Genomic DNA, 23,751 nt, shown 5'->3' on the forward strand with positions numbered 1-23,751 from the left:
ACTAATTCCTTTTAGGATTGGGGGATCTTGAAGCATGCTGGGTTTTTCATTGTTTGTTACATTCCTTTTTGGCAGTTCATCAGTATCTGTCAAGTATATTGTTTGCATCAGCTTTTATCTCAAGTTTTTGATTGAGAAATTGACATTCCATTTCAGTTTTCTACTGTGCATAGTGTTTAAATGCTAACGAATCATTCATAAAAGTTCTGTTTCCAGTCTGATTATTAATGTGTAAGTTAAAGAACAAATTTTCTAACAAATGTGAAAATATATTTATGTTCTTTATTACTTTTCAAATCAAATCCACATAAACATTTTTGTACCCATTTATTGTAGCAATTATGTTTGGAAGATATTTTTTCATGATTGTAGCTTTATTGCCTTTTTGTTAAGTAGGAAGAAACCTAATTATTAAATATAAATGGTTAAATATTTATTAATGGAAATGAAGCAAAACATGGCTTGTCTCCAGGAAGTCATTTTTTCTAACCATAACCATAGATCTTAAATTTTATCATCAAATCACCAAATCCCATAATGGCTAGAGGTAGCCATTCTAGGAGCAGTATTATACTAGAAAATTTTATCTAGAAGAGTCTTTAAAATATTTTATTTTAAACTTCTATTTCAAATGCAAAGCCTTTTAAAATAAATAGTTTATTCTAAAAGTGATGTAGTATTGTAATTTAGCTATATAACCTAGAGGCTAAAAGAAGAAAACTTAGGGCTATCAAAGTTCATGTAGTTGCAGGACCTTATTAAAGTAGAAAATATATTTAAATGTTATATACCTTAATAAAAGAAAACCACAAGCATATGTAGTTCACTTAACTACTACATATTTCTAAATTACCAAATCATTTTAAAACTCAATTTCTAAAACTAAATACAGATCTGTATTTAATTCAATTTGAAGTCATACTAGTAAATAAGCCTCCCTCCCATCAGTAATTAAAGCTGTGTCACAGACTAGCATTCTGAGTAGAAATAAAGACTTATGGCTCAAAGTATATTTTGAATTTTAGATACAGTTTAAATAGTAATAATAAATTACAACATTAACTTTCTTCATTTTGGTTTAGTTAAATATACAAAGGACAGCTTAGAGAGCATTATATGAAAAGTGTGGTTTTTGATGTTATGGTGATTTTGTCATAAATGTCATATTTTAATATTGAAATATCAATATTTTTAAAATTTTCAGACATTATTTTAATATTAGACATTAATTCTTTTAATCTTAGATATTTCAAGAGATCTGAAATAATAATAGCTTTTTAACTTGTATTTCAGTTTTCTTTGTATTTCAGTTAGATCTTTAATGATATATCCTGAGAAAGATGAGGGAACTAAGAATATTAATTTTGGTTCTTACAATACAAAGGCATTCAGGATGCAGAAACAGAAAAGCCAATAATCACTATTAAAAGATTGTCAGTATATAATTTTTGTACTACTTTATAGTATATTTTTGTATTTGCTTATTTATTTATTTTTGTTTGTTTGTTTTTTGTTTGGTTGTTTGTTTTAAACAGGGGAAAGTCGCCCAGACAGCTTGCATGTCAGCCTGCCAGCATCTGTCAACAACCTTGATGCAGATGCTACTGGATAGTGAGTTAAAACAGATAAGCATGGGAGCTGTTCAGCAATTTAACTTAGATGTCATACAGTGTGAATGTAAGTACCATGTTGGTTAGTTCATGAATTTCAAGGAATGTATATTTAAATTATATGAAAAAAAATTATATATAGTGGTAGTAGGATATTTTGAAGAAGGAAAGGATCTAATGTAACTAAACTTTTGGCAGCCTTTTGAGTAGAACTAACTTCTTTAAAGGAAGAGAAAAATGAAAAATATGCCAGCTTCACATTCAAGGTTTCTAGAGAGGCACTGAAATGGTACTCTAGATTGGGATAATTCAAAAGATAACTCATTATCCCCAATATTTCTTTCTCAGGTAATTCTTTTTTTTTCTTTTTTAAGTATTTTTTTAGTTGTAGATGGACATACTACCTCTATTTTATTTATTTATAAATAAAATTATTTATTTATAAATAATATAATATAAATAGATTATTTTATTTATTTGTAAATAAATAGAATAGATTATTTTATAAAATAAGTAAATAAATAGAATGGATTGCTGAGAATCAATCCCAGTGCCTCACACGTGGTAGGCAAGTACTCTACCACTGAGCCTCAACTCCAACCCTCTCAAGTCATTCTTGCTTTCTTGCCAGGACTCTTAATGTTTGTCATAAATGAATGAGATGATTCTAAGTTTGTCACTTTTTTCTATTAATAACTTTTTAGATATTTGGTAGAAGGACAATCTTAAGACCCTGCATATCAGGGCTGGGGATGTGGCTCAAGTGGTAGCGCGCTCGCCTGGCATGCATGTGGCCCGGGTTCGATCCTCAGCACCACATACAAACAAAGATGTTGTGTCTGCCGAAAACTAAATAAATAAATATTAAAAAAATTATCTCTCTCTTTAAAAATAAATTTTTAAAAAAAGACCCTGCATACCAAATGAAGTGTATAAATTTTTGTTTATCTTTCCCAAAGATTTCTCAAGCTTTTATAGTTGCCATTATTTTTTACTTTATTTTGTTTAGGTACTAAGGTTCTCATATTCCACAATCTAGTATTGACATTAGCTAATCAGCTTCAAAACCGATTTGGTTACTTGTGTGTTATTGGCCTTATTATATGTACTTCTGGATATGGGTTTTATCAACCCTTAAATTATAACTTTTAAAGTATAGAACATGAGTATACATAAGCAGTTTTCAAGCAGTACTTTCAAATGAGTAATCCCTTGTTGACAGTTGAGTTAGGCACCTCCATTGATAAATTGAAAGTCAGTGGGGCACAAGAAGGATTATAAAATACTTGTCTGAGGAAATATTTGCAATAATATATTCTTTGTGAAAGACATTTAAAAATTAAATGTCAGCAGCCTGCAACTTTTTTTTTCCCAACAAGGATCAAATATTCCTGTGCCCATTGTGTATAAGGTTTTCCGCTAGAGAAAAAAATTCATTTTCTTAGGGAGTGTTTCTAATTTTATCTAATTGGAAAACATTTATTTTCTTTATAAAAAATAAAACTAGCATTTACAAAATATTTTTTGTATTTGCCAAAAAATACTTTAAAAATTTTTACAAGCTATCTAAGCGCAAATTATTATTCTATAAGTAGTTTGAAACTAATTTCTTTCCTTCCTTCTTTCCCTCCCTCCTTCCTTCCTTCCTTTCCTCCTTCTTCCTTCCTTCTCTTTCTTATTGAACCCAGGGTCTGGCACATACTAAGTGTGTGTTGTACTTCTCAGCTGTTGTACTTTCTTAAAGTTTTAAAAAAATTGCCTTATGCCAGGTGTGGTGGTACATGCCTATGATCCCAGTGACTCAGAAGGCTGATGCAGGAGGATCACAAATTTAAGTCCAGCTTCAGCAGTTTATCAAGACCCTAAGCAACTTAGTGAGACCCTGTCCCCAAAAAATAGAAAATAAAAAATGAAAAGGGCTAGGATGTAGCTCAGTAGTAAAATCCCCCTGTTAAATATCCAATACAAAAAAAAAAGTTGTCTTATGAGCTCATTCCAGTATGACATTGCTTATGTACATATTTTACATTGATATAGCTTGAGACATTTTGTTTTATTATATCTCTTTGTGACTTCAAAATAATTAGGTGGTTGAACCCTTTTTTGGTGTTTGGTTATTTCTTCTCAATTAGATTTATTGCCGAATGATAGAAATTGCTGTTTGGTTAGGCAATTCAATGTCTAACTCTCTCTGTTCATACTTTTGTATGAAGGGTAGCCTAACTAAGTCGGCACCCCACACCCACCCCCTGGCCAATCTTTGCGTTATTACTATCCTGTCGTAGTGATACTTTTTGCTTTTACTCACTACTTTGGGCAGAATTGCTAAAGGATCCTTTTTAAATGTGATGTTTTCTTAAAGGACTAATCTCTTGAAGAACACCAAGGAAGACCCTGAATATGAGGTATAACTCAATTAGGAAAGTCTGAGGTCAAGAATAAGAAGGATAAACCTAGCCTTTTGGGGGCTAAATTTTGGCACTGGAGATAGGGAAAGGAAGGGACCAAGACTCAAAGAGAAACCATAGAAGAAAACTTGGCTTCCTTTTAAGATTTTTCCCTTTGGGTGACTCTGCCTCTTAATGCGTATCATCTATCACCATAATCATTACTTTTTAAATACAGTATCATACTTTCAGTAATGACCAAACAAATATAAATTGATTATATTTTCATGTTTATTTCACAACTTGTGATGTTAAATGTTTTTCCCCCCCAAAAGGCATCTTTTTATTTTTAATAGTGTGGTATAAGTAATGAAGGAGTCCCATACTCTTTTCTACTGCAACTCATGGACTTTCAGTGATTGACACATAAATCATTTAAGAATGAACGGTATGGGGTTGGGGATGTGGCTCAAGCGGTAACGCACTCGCCTGTCATGCTTGGGGTGCTGGGTTCGATCCTCAGCACCACATAAAAATAAAATAAAGATGTTGTGTCCACCAAAAGCTAAAAAATAAATATTAAAAAATTCTCTCTCTCTCTCTCTCTCTCTCTCTCTCTCTCAAGGAAAAAAAAAGAATGAATGGTAGCTTAGCATGGTGACACACACCTGTAATCCCAGTCACTCAGAAGGCTGAAGCAGGAGGACCACAAGTTCAAAGCTAGTCTAAGCAGTTTAGTAAGGTCCCAAGCAACTTAGTGAGACCTGGTCTCAAAAAAAAAAAAAAAAAAAAAAAAAAGAGTGAGGGTGCTAGAGATGTTTTTCAGTAGTTAAGTGCCTGTGGATTCAATCTCCAGTACTGAAAAACCTTAAAACAATAACAAAAAAACCTGCAGCTTTCTCTAGTGAATATATTAAGAAAATTTTTAACTTTAATTTTCATTCTATTTTAAGTAATTTTTGGTTTTCTTTTCTTTTTTTTTTAAATTAGTTACACATGACAGTACAATGATCTTGACATATCATACATTTGAATCAGATGGGATATAATTTCTCATTTTTCTGAGTGTACAGGTTGCAGAATCACATTGGTCATGCAGTCACGTATATACTCACAGCAATAATAATGTCTATTTTATTCTGCTGTCCTTCCATTCCCTCCTTCCTCTCCCCTCCCCTACCATCACTTCTCTCTACCCAATCTAATGTGACCAACTTCTTTTTTTTTTCTTCCCTCACATTGTCATACATGTGTTCTGTATAACGATGAGGGTCTCCTTCCATATTCCATGCAATTCCCCTTCTCTCTCCCTTTCCTTCCCACCTCTCTTCCCTATCTAGAGGTAATCTTCTTCTCATGCTCTTCCTCCTTACCCCATTTTGAGTCACCCCCCTTATATCAGAGAAGACATTTGGCAATTGTTTTTTTTTTGCGGGGGGGGGGGGGATTGGCTAACTTCACTTAGCATAATCTGCTCTAATGCCATCCATTTCCCTGCAAAAAAAAATGACAATATTTTTTAGTGCTGAGTAATATTCCATTGTGTATAAATGCCACATTTTTTAAATCCATTCATCCATTGAAGGGCATCTAGGTTGGCTCCACAGACTAGCTATTGTGAATTGTGCTGCTATAAACAATTATGTGGCTGTGTCCCTATAGTATGCTGTTTTTAGGTCTTTGGGGTATAGTCCGAGAAGAGGAATAGCTGGGTCAAATGGTGGTTCCATTCCCAGTTTTCCAAGGAATCTCCATACTGCTTTCCAAATTGGCTGCACCAATTTGCAATCCCACCAGCAATGTATGAGTGTACCTTTTTCCCTGCATCCTCGCCAGCACTTGTTGTTGTTTGACTTCATATTGGCTGCCATTCTTTTTTTTTTATTGGTTGTTCACAACATTACAAAGCTCTTGAAATATCATATTTCATACATTAGAATCAAGTGGGTTATGAACTCCCATTTTTACCCCAAATACAGATTGCAGAATCACATCGGTTACACATCACATTTTTACATACTGCCATATTAGTGACTGTTGTATTCTGCTACCTTTCCTATCCTCTACTATCCCCCCTCCCCTCCCCTCCCATCTTCTCTCTCTACCCCATCTACTGTAATTCATTTCCCTCCATGTTTGTTATCCCATTCCCCTCATAACCTCTTATATGTAATTTTGTATAACAATGAGGGTCTCCCTCCATTTCCATGTGATTTCCCTTTTTTTCTCCCTTTCCCTCCCACCTCATGTCTCTGTTTAATGTTAATCTTTTCTTCCTGCTCTTCCTCCCTGTTCTGTTCTTAGTTGCTCTCATTATATCAAAGAAGACATTTGGTATTTGTTTTTTAGGGATTGGCTAGCTTCACTAAGCATAATCTGCTCTAGTGCCATCCATTTCCCTGCAAATTCCGTGATTTTGTCATTTTTTAGTGCTGCGTAATACTCCATGGTGTATAAATGCCACATTTTTTTTATCCATTCATCTATTGAAGGGCATCTGGGTTGATTCCACAGTCTAGCAATTGTGAATTGTGCTGCTATGAACATCGATGTGGCAGTATCCCTGTAGTGTGCTCTTTTAAGGTCTTCAGGAAATAGTCCGAGAAGGGCAATAGCTGGGTCAAATGGTGGTTCCATTCCCAGCTTTCCCAGGAATCTCCATACTGCTTTCCAAATTGGCCGCACCCGTTTGCAGTCCCACCAGCAGTGTACAAGAGTACCCTTTTCCCCACATCCTCGCCAGCACTCATTGTTGTTTGACTTCATCATGGCTGCCAATCTTACTGGGGTGAGGTGGTATCTTAGGGTGGTTTTGATTTGCATTTCCTTGACTGCTAGAGATGGTGAGCATTTTTTCATGTACTTGTTGATTGATTGTATGTCCTCCTCTGTGAAGTGTTTGTTCATGTCCTTGGCCCATTTGTTGATTGGGTTATTTGTTTTCTTATTGTCTAATTTTTTGAGTTCTTTGTGTACTCTGGATATTAGGGCTCTATCTGAAGTGTGAGGAGTAAAAATTTGTTCCCAGGATGTAGGCTCCCTATTTACCTCTCTTATTGTTTCTCTTGCTGAGAAAAAACTTTTCAGTTTAAGAAAGTCCCATTTGTTGATTCTTGTTATTAACTCTTGTGCTATGGGTGTCCTATTAAGGAATTTTGAGCCCGACCCCACAATCTGTAGATCGGAGCCAACTTTTTCTTCTATCAGACGGAGAGTCTCTGATTTGATATCTAGCTCCTTGATCCACTTTGAGTTGACTTTTGTGCATGGCGAGAGGAGGGGATTCAGTTTCATTTTATTGCATATGGATTTCCAGTTTTCCCAACACCATTTGTTGAAGATGCTATCCTTTCTCCATGGGCTGCCATTCTTACTGGAGTGAGATGGTATCTTAGAATAGTTTTAATTTGCATTTCTCTGATTGCTAGAGATAGTGAGCATTTTAGAAAGCAGTTTGTATACAAAGTATATTTTCAGTACTAATTAGTATGTATGCTTTAGTATGTATGGATCAGGGAAAGGAGAAGATAGGAAGAGGAATTTGGCTAGATAGGAAGAAGGCTAGAGTACATGGTAAATTTGTGAAAAGAAGGAGTCTGATTATTATGGAATCAACTTGTATATGGAGGAAAAGATAGGTAGTTTAGATGAAGAATCCCCAAAGCTAAAAAGATTGTTGAGTTTCACTGCCAACCTCATAACACACAAACTCACATAATCTTCCACCTTGAAATCCTCTCTAAAATAACCTTACGGTATAGTTGTCCAGATATTCCTTGAACATCCAGTGTGGGAGATTAGCTACTCATCAGAAACTGTTTTTCTATATGATATCTTGCTCTATTATTATATTACATTGAGCTGAAAGCACTTTTTCTCTAAACTTCTCTTGATAGACCTAGTTCTACCTTTAGGCTAGATTATCATTAGTTCATATTGTGCCTTTATGCAAATTAGGAAAGTGTTCTCACCAAAAGGCAAAAGTTTTCTCCTTTAAATGAATTAGAGAAAGTCTAGCCTTTTTCTAGCTGGTCTCAATCCCTACCAAGTCATGTGACTCGTTGAATGAACTATAAACTGAATTTCTCTTCTCCCTCCCTTTCTCCTTCTCTGGGTACCTGTGTGTAGGAAGTATCCTGACAACTGTATGTGGCAGTCTGCTTAAAGTCATACAGAAAACAACAAATCCTTATCTATAAGCTAATTATATATTAAAACAGCTCTTATATTCCTCTAAATTTTTGAAGACCAGACACTAACAGTTCTTCCTATTCTCACATATAATTTTAGATCCTGTGCTCTTTTTTGAACAACTGGCTTGACTCTGTTTCTGTTTGATGTCAGTGTCTAATCCCCCAGGTTTAGGGGAACCAGCATAATATGTAGGTGGCCTATCAAATACATTATTCTGTAATCTATACTTTATTAATGAAGCCCAAACTATTATGACTTTTTTTAATGGCCAGAGTATACTTAAATCATTGATGCTACGGTGCACTAAAATCTGTACATCTTTTTCTTTTTTGTGATTGCTAAGCTCTGGAGGTTTTGTTTTACTTATAGGAATGGAGATTGAACTCAGGGCCTCCCATGTGTACTAGGCAAGTGCTTTACCACTGAGCTTTAGCCCTCTAAGCTTTGTTTTTCTAATCTTATACTTGTATTATGGGGTTTTTTTTTAGTATTTTAAGATTATTCCATAATTTTTATTTTTAAGATTTATTCTATAACTAGCCTATTGAGATCTTTTTACATCACAGGTTAATATTATCTATAGATTTTAATCATGCAGTCTGCATATTTAACAAGGTCATTTCCAGAATGTTGGGTAAAACCTGTTATTAATATTCTGAGATACTGTATATCATAGATTCTCAAAACATGGTCCCCAGATGAATAGCAGTAGCATTGCCTGGGAACTTACTAGAAATACAAATTCTTCAGCCCCACTTGCTGAATTGGGAATCCTGGGAATAAATCTCAGCAATTTGTTTGAATAGGCCTCCATGAGACTTTTGAAGCACAATAAAGTTTGAGAACCACTGCAATATCTGAACCTCCCCCTTCATATCAACTTAGATCCATTATTCAGAATCTCATGAGTACCTTGTGGTTGTCTTAACCAGTTTCTAATCCTGTAAGTGAATCTAATTTATAGTTTAATGTTTTACCCAAAATTATAAGTCACCTTTAGGTTGACTTGCTAGCACATAGAGTTAATACCTACCATTGAATTTTCCTCATCTAATTACCTTTTCAAAGAAGAAAATGATACTACTGTGATTCTTCATAAACCCAAATTGACTCATAGTAATCACTTTCTCTTTAAGGCTCCAAGAAACCATTGTATAATAGTCTGTGATTGGTTCCCAAGATTTATGTAAAATCCCACCAATCTGTGGCATATTAGCAAGAGATCCAGAGTCCATGCAAATTAGATAACAGGAATTGAACTTAGACTGGAGCCCATGAACCACCAAAGATCCTGGACAACTCAGGAAAGGCACTTAAAGAATTTAAGCAATAGTGAGTGAGTTTAGTTCCAAGTATGAAATATAAGCATCATCAGGAGTGCCCTTTAAGGCCAGGCGCTATGGCACATACCTGTAATTCCAGCGACAGGAGGATCGAGAGTTCGAAGCCAGCCTTAGCAGTGGTGAGGGGTTAAGCAATCAGTGAGACTCTCTCTCTGGGGACGTGGCTCAGTGGTTGAGTGCCCCTGAGTTTAATCCCCAGTATAAACAAACAAACAAACAAACAAATAAAGTGCCCTTTATTCTGAGTTTGATATTTCTTCTATTTGCTTTAGTCAGAAACCAAAATATTTACTTTACCATCCTTAATACTTTGTTAAAACATTTTACATACATTCCTAGGCTGCAGAATGTCATTTCACAGCGATAAACAAATAGCACATCTGGATGAATGTAAGTGATGGAAAGTTGGAACTAATTCAGTTGCTGACAAATTATTATGTACCATCATCAGCCATGTACTTTTGATTTTTGTTTGTTTTTTTTTCTGATGATGAAGAAGAATTAATACTAATCATCTACAGGCTCATTTATTTCTTCAAACAGTGTATTGTTATGGTACTCCTTTCCCTGGTGTTTCTTGCAATGAGTATCACATACCTGTGAGGTAAACTAGCCTAAGCCAAAATTTCAGTAATTACAAAAGGTTTTTTTCCATGTTAATTGACATAAGACTATTCATTTATTCAAATGTTTAATGAGAACCTTTTACATGTGGTATATTGGAAAATGAGAGATGAATCAGACTTCAAATATTTCATAGTCTTTTTGGCTGGGAAGGAGACAGATACATTAAATGATTAGAATATAACAACTTCTTAGGCTGGGGTTGTGGCTTAGTGGTAGAGCACTTTCCTAGCACATGTGAGGCCCTGGGTTCGCTCCTCAGCACCACACATAAATAATAAAATAAAGTTCATTGACAACTCAAAAAATATTAAAAGAAAAAAAAGTTTTTTTTAAAAAACAACTTCTTTATAGAAATACATATGTAAAGAGAATGTGATTCATTCTACTTATCATGGGATTGGTAAGATTGATAACAATGAAAAGTGAAATTTGAGGTTGGTCTTTTAATGAGTAACATTTCATTGAAAGCAGGGAAGGGCATTCTGAGAAGAGGGAATGGCATAGGCAAAAGCATTGTGATGGGATTGTGCTTAGGGAGTCTTCAGGCAATTTCATGTGAGTAGACAGCAAGATGCCTGCTGAAAGTATCAAAAGGCATGACTGAGAAAAGTTAGACTCCTGAATGCTTTAACTTTATTTTATCCAGGAAGTGGGGATCTACTGAAGCTATTAAATCAAGACCATGATTTTATGAAATCTATATTATAGAAAGTTAACTTTTGTGTTACATGGAAACTTAACTGAAATAAGGGAGAAACCAAAAACAGAAAGACCTACAAAAAGGCTCTTGAACTTTTTCATGTGAAAGATAAAGAGAATTTGACCTTGGAATGTGGGAATGAAGAAAAGAGAGTATATTCCAGACATCTTAGAGGAGGGAATATATACATATAATTGGTGAACTATAGAGGTATTATTTTTTATGTTAAGGTGGTTAGAATCAGAGAAGTACACAGTGAAAGAAACCTAAAGAGTGCATCCCATGGCTAGAGGGTAGGGAATAAACATAGAGAAAAGAAAAGGAGGAAGAGATGATACATCAAGGGTAGATAGTTTAATTAGTGAAATTTCAGGAGCACTTAACCACTGAGCCATATCCCTAGCCTTTTTTTTTTTTTTTTGTATTTCAATTAGAGACAAGGTCTCCATCAGTTGCTTAGGGCCATTGGGATTACAGGCTTGTGTCACTGTGCCTGGCTCAAATGTTTTAAGATAGTCTGAGCACACGGCAGGAAGTTAAGACGTTGGCTCTGGTCCTGACTCTGATTCTAATTTAATCAAGTTGCTTTGGACAAACCATTAAACCACCTAGAGGCCTCATTTTTTCCCATAAAATATGGAATTTGGAAGTAACAACTTCTAGGATACATCCTGGTTCTAAGATTCTGAGGCAGTTAAATATTAAGGCAATGAAGGGGCTTTGGGATTACATATTAATTAATTCCTTTGTTTCTATTATATAGTTGATATTTAGGGCATATAGTGGTAAGCCAAACAGAAAAAGTCCTTACCCTCTTCAGGTTTAAGCCCAGTGAGGAGATAGTCATTAAATAATCTCACTGATAAATCTTATAAAGTGTTAAATTCTACAAAAGTAGCTGGTACTTTGAGAAAGTATAAGAAACAGATCTAATTTAGATATAAAAATTTATAGGTTGAAAATATTAAGCAGGGTCAGTGCATGAATGTAGTAGATACTTTTGGTTAACCTGACCATATCCATAATACTAGTATAACTATATTTTTGAGAAAGTCAGAAAGATAATAAGTAATGTTTGCTGGAGAATTACAATAATAGCCCTCTCTAAAATTTACATTGAACATGTGATCCTATTATAGATTTGTATAAGTTCAAGATAAATTTCTGCTGAGTGTGGTGGCACATGCCTATAATCCTGATGGTTTGGGAGGCTGAGACAGGAGGATGGTGAATTCAAAGCCAGCCTTAGCAACTTAGCAAGGTCCTAAGCAACTCAGTGAGACCCTATCTCTAAATAAAATATAAAAAAAAGGGTTGGGATGTGGCTCAGTGGTTAAGTGCCCTGAGTTCAATCCCTGGTATCAAAATAAATAAATAAATAAATTTCTTCTTGGTTGGAGATGCATTGGCCAACCTGGCATAAGGCTAATGTTTAAATCTCTGTATATACTTTGCTTAAATATTTATTAAATACCTGCTCTGTATTGAGCCTAATATAGATGCCTTACAGATATAACCATGTAGAAGAAAAGATAATATGTCCTCTAAAATAGTTATTAAAAAGGAGTCTCAGAAATCCTTTGTATTACTAGCAAAATACAAAATATTTCCAAAGCATCAGAGAACTACAAATTCTGTCCCATATTTAAAGTTTTCAGGATAGATTTAGAATGTACTTTTTCATGCATTCTACTCAAATATCTAGTGAGGTTATCTCCTAAGAGTTAACATCTTTTTAGGTATCAGAAAAGCTCCAGATTGAAGAGTGCCAGCACCTACTTTAAAGGTGAGTTATTGAGAAGTAGGTAAATCTCCATGTGTCTTTCTTCATTTTGAATAAAGGCTTAACCTTCCATAAAAAAAACAATAAAAATTTTTAAAAGAGGTTAAGTCTCTTTTTTATGACCATGACCTCAGGAACCCCAATTTCAGCCTTGAAAAAGTCACACCCCCAAATAAAAGTATTAGTGGAGGCTGGGTTGTGGCTCAGTGGTAGAGCACTTGCCTAGTATGTGTGAGGCACTGGGTTTGATCCCTGGCACCACATAAAAGTAAAAGCAAATAAAATAAAGGTATTGTGCCCATCTGCAACTAAAAAATATGTTTTTAAAGTATTAATGGCAAAATTATGTGGATGGTATGAGAATATTGCAGTGTCTTATTTAAACTAAACTTTTATGCTATTACACTGTTTGGATACCTGAATTTCTTACTTGCTTTGTTTAAAATAAAAGACATGATCTTGTTGTGTTTCCCTGGCTGGCCTCAAACTCATGATCCTCCTTATTCAGCCTCCTGAATGCTGGGACTATAAGGCAAGCACCACAGCACCCAGCAATTCTGGATTTTAATAGCACCTAAACTATTTGATTGAAGGCAGTTTACCAGTATTTGATTCCAAGAAAGGGATAGAGCTAAAACTACTTTATGTAAAAATGGGATGATAAATGTTCTAAAAGCTTGCATTCCTCTACTGCCAACCTCATGTAAACAAATGTAAGTGTGAGAGCCCCAAATTCTTGACTCCTGACTTGGAGAATGGGTTTTAGTATTGCCAGAAAAACCACTAGGTGGCACTCTTCTAATGATCTATCTAGTCCATGTAAGATACTTTGCCTAACCAAAATTTGAGTTCTAACTAGTCACTTTAAATCTTCAGATATAATGAGAAATGAAAGTATTAAAACATTTGTCAATAACCAAACAATTGGTATTCATATTCAGTACTTTATTTAGTTACAAAATGACTCCATTTTATATGCATTTGCCTTTGTCATCAGTAAACAAGGTCTTGAAACAAGCCTAGCCTCCTTACCACTCCCTTTAAATCTTTTGTCAAGCTCTTGGTCTCTTCACTCTTATGACTCCATTTATACTCATTCTTCCCCTTTCCCTACCCCCTGACAATTCTACCTACCCAATGTAGATGTTTTCTATATCTACATTGTAAATAATTCACATTCTCTACTTAACAATAAAAATTTCTTTCTGCCTAGTACAAATTTTTCAAGAACTTTTCACTGTGCATTTTACTTCAAGGTCAGAATAAATACTTGGGGCCTGACTTTTTGGCAGTCTTCCTCCCACAACCCTCCTAAACCAAACCTAGTACATCTTGTATAGCTACTAAGGTCAGAAAGGCCTGTTATCCTAATTTAAAAAAATATATATATACATATATATGTGTATATATGTATATATATACACACACATATATATATAATTTGTATTTTTGTCTACAGATATTCCCTTTTTAGTCTCCTAAAATTTCATAATAGATTGCCAATTTGAAAGATACCTTTTTGTTAAAATCACAGCCTACACAGCATGAATTACTTTTTTTAGAAAAAAAAATTGTTCTAATTAGTTATATACAACAAGAGAATATATTTTGACACATTGTATACAAATGGAGCATAACTTCTCATTCCTCTGGCTGTACATGGTGCTGAGTCATACCAGTAGTGTAATACATGTCTGTCTCATTCCACAGTCCATCCTTCCCATCCCCACTGCCCCACTCCTCCCCTCTGCACAATTCAGATTTCCTTCAATCTTCCCTACTAACTGTCCACTGTGGATCAGCATCTGCTTATCAGAGAGAACATTCAGCTTTTGGTTTTTTGGAATTGGCTTATTTCACTTAGTATGATATTCTCTAGTTCCATCCATTTACTTGCAAATGCCATAATTTCATTCTTCTTTAAGGCTGAGCAATATTCCATTATGTATACGTACCATATTTTCTTTATACATTCATCTGTTGAAGGGCATCTAGGTTGGTTCCATAGGGTTTTTTTTAATTTTTTTTTTAGTTGTTGATGGACTTTATTGCTAAAGATCGAACCCAGTGCCTCACGCATGTTAGGCGAGCACGCTACCACTGAGCCACAACCCCAGTCCTGGTTCCATAGTTTAACTATTGTGAATTGAGCTGCTGTAAACATTGATGTGACTGCATTACTGAAGTGTGCTGATTTTAAGTCCTTCGGGTATAAACCAAGGATGGGGATAGCTGGGTCAAATGGTGGTTCCATTCCAAGTTTTCTGAGGAATCTCCATTCTGCTTTTTTTTCCCTTACTTTTTTTTAAACTGTGTTTTCTAGAATACATGATAGTAGAACATGTTTTGGCATATTATACATACATGGAGTATAATTTATTCTGATTAAGATTCCATTCTTGTGATTATACATAATGTGGAGATTCACTGGTGGTATATTCATATATAAACATAGGACCAATTTATTCTACTATCTTTTCCATTCCTACCTCTCTCTCTTCCCTTTATTTCCTTTTGTCTAATCCACTGAACTTCTGTTCTCCCCTCTATTATGTGTTAGCATCCACATATCAGAGAGAACATCTGACCTTTGGTTTTGGGGGATTGGCTTATTTCACTTAGCATGATAGTCTCCAGATCCATCCATTTAGCGGCAAAAGTCATAAAGACATCCTTTTTATGGTTGAGTAATATACCATTGTGTATATATATCACATTTTACTTGTCCATTAATCTATTGAAGGACACCTAGGTTAGTTCCATAGCTTAGCTATTGTGAACTGAGCTGCTATAAACATTAATGTGGATGCATCTCTGTAGTATGCTGATTTAAGTCTTTTGGGAATACTATGAGGAGTGGGATAACTAAGTCAAGTGGTGGTTCCATTTCAAATTTTCAGAGGAATTTCCATACTGCTTTACAGAGAGGTTGCATCAATTTGAAGTCCCACTAACAGTGTATGAGTGTACCTTTTTCCTCACATCTTTGCCAACATTTACCATTTTTTCATATATTTGTTGACCATTCCTATTTCTTCTGTGAAGTGTCTGTTCAGTTCCTTAGCCTATTTATTGATTGGGTTTTTTGGCTTTTTTTTTTTTGGTGTTAAGTTTTTTCAGTTCTTTATATATCCTGGAGATTAATGTTCTGTCTAAGATGCAAGTGGCAAAGATTTTCTCTCGTTCTGTAAGCTCTCTCTTCACCTCAACATTGTAAAAGTTTTATGTGATAAACCCAAGGTCAACATCATTCTAAATGGAGAAAAATTGAAAGCATTCCCTCTAAAAACTGGAACAAGATAAGGATGCCCTATTTCACCACTTCTGTTCAATATAGTCCTTCAAACACTACCCAGAGCAAATAGGCAGAAGAAAGAAACAAAGGGATACAAATAGGAAAAGAAGAACTCAAACTATCCCTGTTTGCAGATAACATGATTTATATTTAGAAGACCCAGAAAATTCCACCTGAAATGAACTACTTTTTCTTCTCAGTTTCATCTGCTTTGATTCTGTCTTCCTCCTACTTAGGCTGACATAGCAGACTTTTATTCTATTACTTATCATAGATATTTCCAAGATCAGACTTTTATCTCTGGAATCTTTTTTTGGAGTACTTTTAGACATAGAATCATTTATTATTTCTAAGTTCCGTATGGCAGAAAATAGTAGGAAATTAATTTATTATCAAGTTATTTTGTTTTTTAAAAAATGACCATATTGGAGGCAATAAAAATTTAGAAAACAACAAAGATTCAGAATAGTCTGTTTAAAAATTTCTAAAGTAAATAAAATATTTTATTTAGGACCAGGATCAATTTATGTTTTTAAAAAAATATCCTTAAAGGCAAGACTAAACTGTGAAGACAAGAGATACCATTTTAGGGAAGTAGGCATTATATTTTTAATTATATGATGGCCCAAAGGAGTAGAATAAGTAAACCCCAGGATATGACAAATCACCTACACAAAATGAGAATCTGAATGAACTAAGAAGGAATTTAAATAATAATTCAAAAGTTAGTCAACAGTTCTTTAAAAATTTGACATGTACCTCAAGAATTACTGGGATCATTAGCCAAGTATGATGGCATTTGCCTGTAATTCCACTTACTTAGGAGGAGAGACAGGAGGCTTGCAAGTTTAGGCCAACCTGGACATCTTGGTGAGAACCTGTTTCAAAATAAAAAGGACTGGGGATGTATTTCAGTAGTAGAGTACCCCCAGGTTTAATCCCCAGTATCTCTCTCTCTCTCTCTCTCTCTCTCTCTCTCTCACACACACACACACACACACACACACACACACACACACACACATCAACACCATTAAACAATGGTCTGGGACCATTAAACAATATTAGAAATGAATTCTTTATATCCCTATTTATTCCTTTAGCACATACTTTGTTAAGATTTCCTGTAAAGGTAAAAACAAAACAAAAACAGCTCTACTTTCCAGGAAGTGGAAATTCTTCAATTTTTATTGAAGAATGCATTAGGAATGTTCTCACCCACACTGATTTATTCTGATATAAATACCCTAAGTATGCACGAAATGTTCTAGGTTTGTACTATCCAATAGCCACATATGGCTATTAAATTTAAATTAATGGGCTGGGAATGTATTTCAGTGATGGAGTGCTTGCCTAGCATGTGCAAAGTCCTGAATTTGATCCCCAGCACTGAAAAAAAAAAAGTGTATGTGTTTAAGTGACATAAAACTAAAAATTGTGTTCTGTGCTATTTTTTGTCTAATCAGCAACCTAGATAGTATATTAATTACCAAGACTGAATGGCATCCTCTTAGAATTTATTGCTTGCTCAGTTTTCTTTCATTCACTTGAGAAACTTTCATTAAATATTTCTTATTTAGGTCATAGAAATGAGAAATGGAAGTATAGTCCCTACCCTCAGGGAGTATGGTCTGTTGGGGAGACCCAGACAGTTATAAGCAACAAAAATGAGTGGTGAGGAAAGGTTTACACAGGGAGTTGCAATGGGAGCCCAGAGGAAGGATTTAGCCCAATCTGTAGGGATAATGAAATTCTTCCCATGAAAAGTGATGATTGAATTGGTGGATAAGTAAGAGTTATTATTTTGGTGAAAAAGAAGAGAAAGATGCTCTAGGCAGAAGGATCAAAGGCAAAGACAGGAGAGATAGACTGGTATGCAAGGAAGTACAGGTTAATTTGATATGAAAAGTTTAAGATGCCCCTAGAAAAGTGGTAAGACATGAGGCTAGAAAGATAGGCAAGGGACAGATTGTAAAGGACCTTAATCTTGTTGTTTTATTGAGAAGGTGATGGTGAAACATTAAATGATATTACTTTGAAGTGCCCAAATCACATTTACATCTTACATAAATCACATTGGGAGAAGTGGATGAAGAGGTTGCACAGAGGAAATAAAGAGGCCAGATGGGAGTGTGCTTTTAATAATCCAACAAGATATGATGATAGCTTGAACTGAGGTAGAGACAGATATAGATTCAAGAGATTTTTAAAGGTAAGATTGAGTACACTTAAGTTTTAAAGTACTAAAGGAAAAGAATATGAAGCTGCTAATCAAATTGACTAGCATATTCTTACAAATGTCCTCTGTGTCAGGTGATTATCAGGTTGTTAAATTCCTATTCCTTAAAAATATTTGAGAAAAAGCCCTGAGAGTTATAAATCAGTGAGTTTCTCTGTATTAGTTAAATTCTCATAAGAAATGAGATAAAAGATGAGAAACTAAATTCTTAATCAAGTTCTGGAACAATGGATTGAATGCCAGGAGACCAGAATTAGCTATGTGATTCTGGGCAAGTCACTTTACTTTTCATTTAAAATGAAGGACTGGGTAACTTTTAAACTGAGCCCTCAGGGGACTGTTGGAGATATTTCCAAAGGCAGGGATGTCACTTTTAGGTGTAAGATTTTATGATCCATCATTTGTATGCCCTGTTTACTAAAATAAAGTATTATGATAAAATGATGTATAAATTTATGATGTCTTATAATTAAGCTCTTGGCTTTAATGCCAAGCCAATGGAGATTAAACTGTAATTTGTGTGTGTGTGTGTGTGTGTGTGTGTGTGTGTGTGTGTGTGTTGGCACTGGGGGTTGAACCCAGAGCCTCATGCATACTAGGCAAGTTCTCTTCCACTGAGCTACTTCCCTAGCACTTTTTTGGAGACAAATCTTCACTAAGTTATCCAGGCTGATCTCAAATTTGTAGTCCTGCCTCAGCTTCCCAAGTAGCTGAGTGTAGCTCAGCATGCCCAATGCCCTCGGAGGTGGATGGAGTATTCTTAATGGTAATTCAGAGAGTTACAAAAAATCTAAATAATGTATTTTAAAAATAAGAGGTAAGAAAATATTATAGTACATTTTATAATTCTATACAAAATGCTGAAGATTAAAGAAAAATTTTACTTAAAGCAAAAATTATCATCTAAAAACAACAGCAACAACAAAAACTTTTTTTTTACTCCTTATTCCCCAAAGATGCCAGATAAATTAAAATGTGCTAAAGTTTCATTTACTGATTTTTAATTATTTATTTTGTGTCTTCCTAAACTGTGCTTCACACAGAATATGTTAAATTTAAGATTTTTTTTTAATTCCAAGAACTATAAAGGCTGAAATTTTTAATGGCTTCTAACGTACTGGCTCAGTTAAATACAAAAAGGAAAATTCATAATGTTCTAAGAAAATTAGAATATTAATGTGGAGGGAGAATGAGTATAGACATTCTTAGCACAGAAACAAAAATAATGGGGTCTTTTTTTTATGAACCCAGAGTGCTTTGTCTTCAAAATAACTAATATTGTTGAGATTATCTTTAGTTAAACTAAAGCTGTGTGCATAGTATTAAAATTTTTATTTTAAATGCAAAGAATTAAAGATATTTTGAATGTTTAAAATATTAAGATATCTTTTAGTTTTAAAGAAACAAGATTCCTTTATGAAAACAATTTATTAAAAGATGTGAGTATACATTCTTGAATCATGATTTTTCTGCTTTGGATATTTTACCTGTTTGCATGTAAAGCTGACTTCTTATCTCGGTGTCTGCCTTTTATTGCTATTAGCTAGAGGTAAGATTTTTGTAGAGCCTATTGTATAACAAAGCAAATGTTTGGAATATGTTGACAGCCATGGAATTGGTATAGTTTCAAAATGTTTCTATAATCATTCACCTAAGGCTAAAAAGAGTCAAGTGTATTACAACTTTTGAACTGCATGTTGGATAACCATGCTAAATTTATTGTGATTAAGGATTATAGTGATTAAATGGCAGATTAGAAGTTTAACATTATTAAAATATTTGTGGTAATGGGTGTGGAAAACATTCTCACTAGTAGAAATTTGAAGTTATAAATAGTTGAAATGGTTATGTGTAAATATTATAATATATGTGTAATGAGTAAAATTTAGCAGTTCAACTCATGTGTATTTTACAATCTTGTTTTAATTCCTTTTAATTTATTTTTTATGTTTTTAATAGTGTTTGCCAGCTCTGAGCCTGTGCCAGGATTCCAGGGGGATACCTTACAGCTAGCATTTATTGACCTCAGACAAGTAAGATATAATAATGTACTTCTCATTTACTACCTTTTATCTTATCTCATATCTTTTTTATTTTTAATGCTACATGAGTGCTTGTTTGCTTTGAAACAACCTTTTGAAAACTGCTTTCTTGATAGCCATGTATTTGGCATTTCTCTCTAAACCTATATTCATTCAATGTCTCAGTGTTATAGAGCATTCTCACAAAGAATATTTAATTTAGTCATTATACCTGCAAAGCACAGGTATAATGTTTAGTGACAATTGAAGTTTATTTATGCTTTGTTTAGTGACAATTGAAGTTTATTTCTTAAGAATTTCATGGCCATATATTAAAATTGATGGTAGCAACATTAATTTCAGGACCCAAGTTAAATGTACATTATTACAACCTAAAAGTAACCCCTTGCTTAAAATTTTGCCAGTGGTGTAAAGAACGCCTTTTTTGTTTGTTTTTACAAACTTTATATATTTTCAGAAAGATGAAACTAATTTTCAGAAATTAATTATAGGGCTGGGGATGTCTCAGTGGTAGAGCACTCACTTAGCATCTACAAGGCCCTGGGTTTAATCTTCAGTCACACACACACACACACACACACACACACACACACACACACAATAAGCAAGCACGGTGGTGCACACCTGTATCCCAGCAACTCCGGAGGCTGAGGCAGGAGGATTGCAAATTCAAAGCCAGCTTCAGCAACTTAGTGAGGCCCTTAGCAACTTAGCAAGACTCTGTCTCAAATAAAAAAAGGTCTGGGAATGTGGCTCAGTGGTTAAACAAACCTGGATTCAATCCCTAGCACCAAAAATAATAATAATAATAATAATAATAATAATAATAATAATAATAAGGAGGAGGAGGAGGAGGAGGAGGAGGAGGAGGAGGAAGAAGAAGAAAAGAATATATAATAAAATATGTATTATTATATAATAATATTATTACTATTGTTATTAGATATTTGCATAATTCTTTTTTGATCATAATACTCTAAGTTTAATAACAAATGTGAAAATCTTTTTTTCTGCATCCTTTGATTTTACAACTCTGACATTTCTGCTTTGTTGGGTTTTTTTTCTCTTTTTCCATCTTCCATATTTTTCATTTTATATCTTTCTTCCTCTTTCCTCCTTCTCCCTTGTCTTTTTTTTTTCCCCTTAATTCTATGGTTAAGGAGGTTAATAGAGCTGGGGAATCACAAGGGTGTGCATAAGAGGATGATCTGAGTTCAAGGGTTCAGGAGTGCTTGGCAAGAACCATATGGAGACTGAATTAAAACAAAGGCATTGTGTTGTCAGACTCCTAGTGATGCCCATTCCCTTTGGGGGATGAATATGACTGGGGTGCAGCTCTATAGGTATGACACACTCTACCATAATGATATTTGCAGATGGCCAGTTTGAGCAGTTAAGGAACTTTGATTTCAGTAAATATTTGAGGATAGATCTATTTTTGCTCTAATTCCCAACTGGTGTTTAATAAGTACTTATCAATGGCTATATATACACTGTTTAGAGAGGAGATGTGGTTGAAATATACAAAAGAGTAATAGAGATAGTTTCATCCTTGTGGAGCTTAAAAATTCTTTATAGAAGTAAAATACCCACGAACTGGGTAGGAATCCTTATGAGACAATTAGACATGTGGAATTAAGTGGTATATCTTTTAAGTCAGGTTTAGAAGGAAACTGAAACGGCCATTTCTGTCCCCATATTATGTCTGTTTAGCACTAAACATTTTTGTTTGCTCAGTACTCAGATATTATGCCAAACTAAGAATACGCTTATGAATGGCTTAGATCTATAGATGATTGACATTGCTAAGTTGGGAAAATTATTAGGAAATAAAGGAAATGGACTCTCAACTTCCATTTCAGTTTAACAGAAGAGATTTCTTTCTACTGGCAGTAAGTCATTTTCCTGTAGAAAAAGTTCTCTGTTGCAGTTCTGTTTCCCTGAACAAAATGATCTAATATAGAAAACTGCTTTCTTTAGCAAGTTGGAAATAGGTTTCATTGTATTTTTGTTTTCCAAGTAGGTTATGCAGTTTACCTGGGGTAAGTTTTCCTGTTGCAAGAACATAGTATGTTCTCTAACCCAAAAGGACAACTTTAAGAGGGGATGATTTGAGGATAAGTTCCATAATACACACAGAATTTGCAAAAAAATTGAAAACTATTACATGATATTTTTTGTGTTATATGAATTTAGGTGGTATTAACTAGTTTTAATGATATTAACTAGTTCTTAATCTCATTGTAGGTTTGTGAGTAGGGCCATGGGCTTATGAAACTTGAAGAATTCTGTTCCTAGTAAGCTGGGGTTATAGCTCAGTGACCCTGGGTTCTATCCTCCTGCACTGGGGAAAAAATAAAAAAGTAAAAATGATTGCATTCCATGATTTGTCCAGATAGATAGTTGGTTTGATTTAGATTAAAAACTCTGATTCAGCTGGGTGTGGTGGTGCATGCCTGTAATCCCAGTGGCTTGAGAGGTTCAGACAGGAGGATCATGAGTTCAAAGCCAGCCTCAGCAATTTATTGAGGTCCTAAGTAACTCAGCAAGACCCTGTCTCGAAATAAAATACATAAAAAGGGCTGGGGTTGTGGCTCAGTGGTTAAATGCCCCTGGATTCACTCCCCAGCCAAAACAAATAAACAACAACAACAACAACAAAAAAAAAAAACACCCTCTGATTCAGTTACTTTCTTTCTTCAAAGACCACTGATGTCTGATAGCATAAAAGTCCTTTTACAAGAATATAACTCCCTAGGGAATTGTCACTAAGGCATACTTTTAAATATTAATAATATCTCAAGTCATTTTGGTTGATTTACTTTTCAGGTATGTACACTTAGAAGACATTAAGTCCTGGTTGGCTTTTCCTTATCAGTGTAATTTGTTTAAGAGACTTAACTGAATTAAAAAATTTTACTATGTAAATATTAAACACAATTCTGCAGTATGGTAGTAAATATGTAGTATTATAGACCAGTGAATAGAAAATTGGACTTTTATTGGCACATTATAATCATATATAATGATGGGATTTGTTGTTACATATTTGTAGATGAATATATATAGCAATATAATTTGTATCATTTATATCATTCCCCAATATTTCTCCTTTCTCTTACCTCCTCCCTTCTCCAGACCCTTTCCTCTATTCTATTGGTCTCTCTGATTTTCATGAGAATTCTTCTAGTTTTAAAAGGGCATAAAATAATTTTCCTTGATTATTGTTTTATAATATTTTTTTAGTTGTAGATGAACACAATACCTTTATTTTTATTTGTTTATTTTTATGTGGTGTTGAGGATCAAACCCAGTATTAGGTGAGTACTCTACCACTAAGCCACAACCTCAGCCCTTCTCTGATTATTAATGTTAAAATCTGGTCATATTCTATTCTACTTTTATATTCTAAAATGGTTAGTAATTCTTGTTTTTAGCTATTTGATCACTGTAGCATAACTTAATCATAACTTATGATTTCAGTAGTTAATCTATTTAAAATGGTATTTTCACCTATATTTGCTTTTTAAA

The 23,751-nt window shown here is 34.2% G+C and overlaps 1 protein-coding gene across 11 annotated transcripts in view; it reads left to right on the forward strand.

The window, feature by feature from the left end:
• Positions 1–23,751, forward strand: part of EXOC6 (exocyst complex component 6) — a 223,468-nt gene that overhangs the window by 171,260 nt on the left and 28,457 nt on the right. For 10 of the 11 annotated variants that reach the window (XM_081268555.1, XM_081268556.1, XM_081268552.1 and 7 more), the window contains 2 exons: positions 1,536–1,677; positions 20,138–20,211. In XM_081268555.1, the coding sequence (XP_081124681.1) occupies positions 1,536–1,677; positions 20,138–20,211 (216 nt within the window). The remainder of the gene's footprint in view (positions 1–1,535; positions 1,678–20,137; positions 20,212–23,751) is intronic. The other variant, XM_081268562.1, reaches the window with a different exon arrangement.

The sequence above is a fragment of the Spermophilus citellus genome (genome assembly GCF_964194105.1).
Source record: "Spermophilus citellus genome assembly, chromosome: 15".
NCBI classification, from domain to species: domain Eukaryota; kingdom Metazoa; phylum Chordata; class Mammalia; order Rodentia; family Sciuridae; genus Spermophilus; species Spermophilus citellus.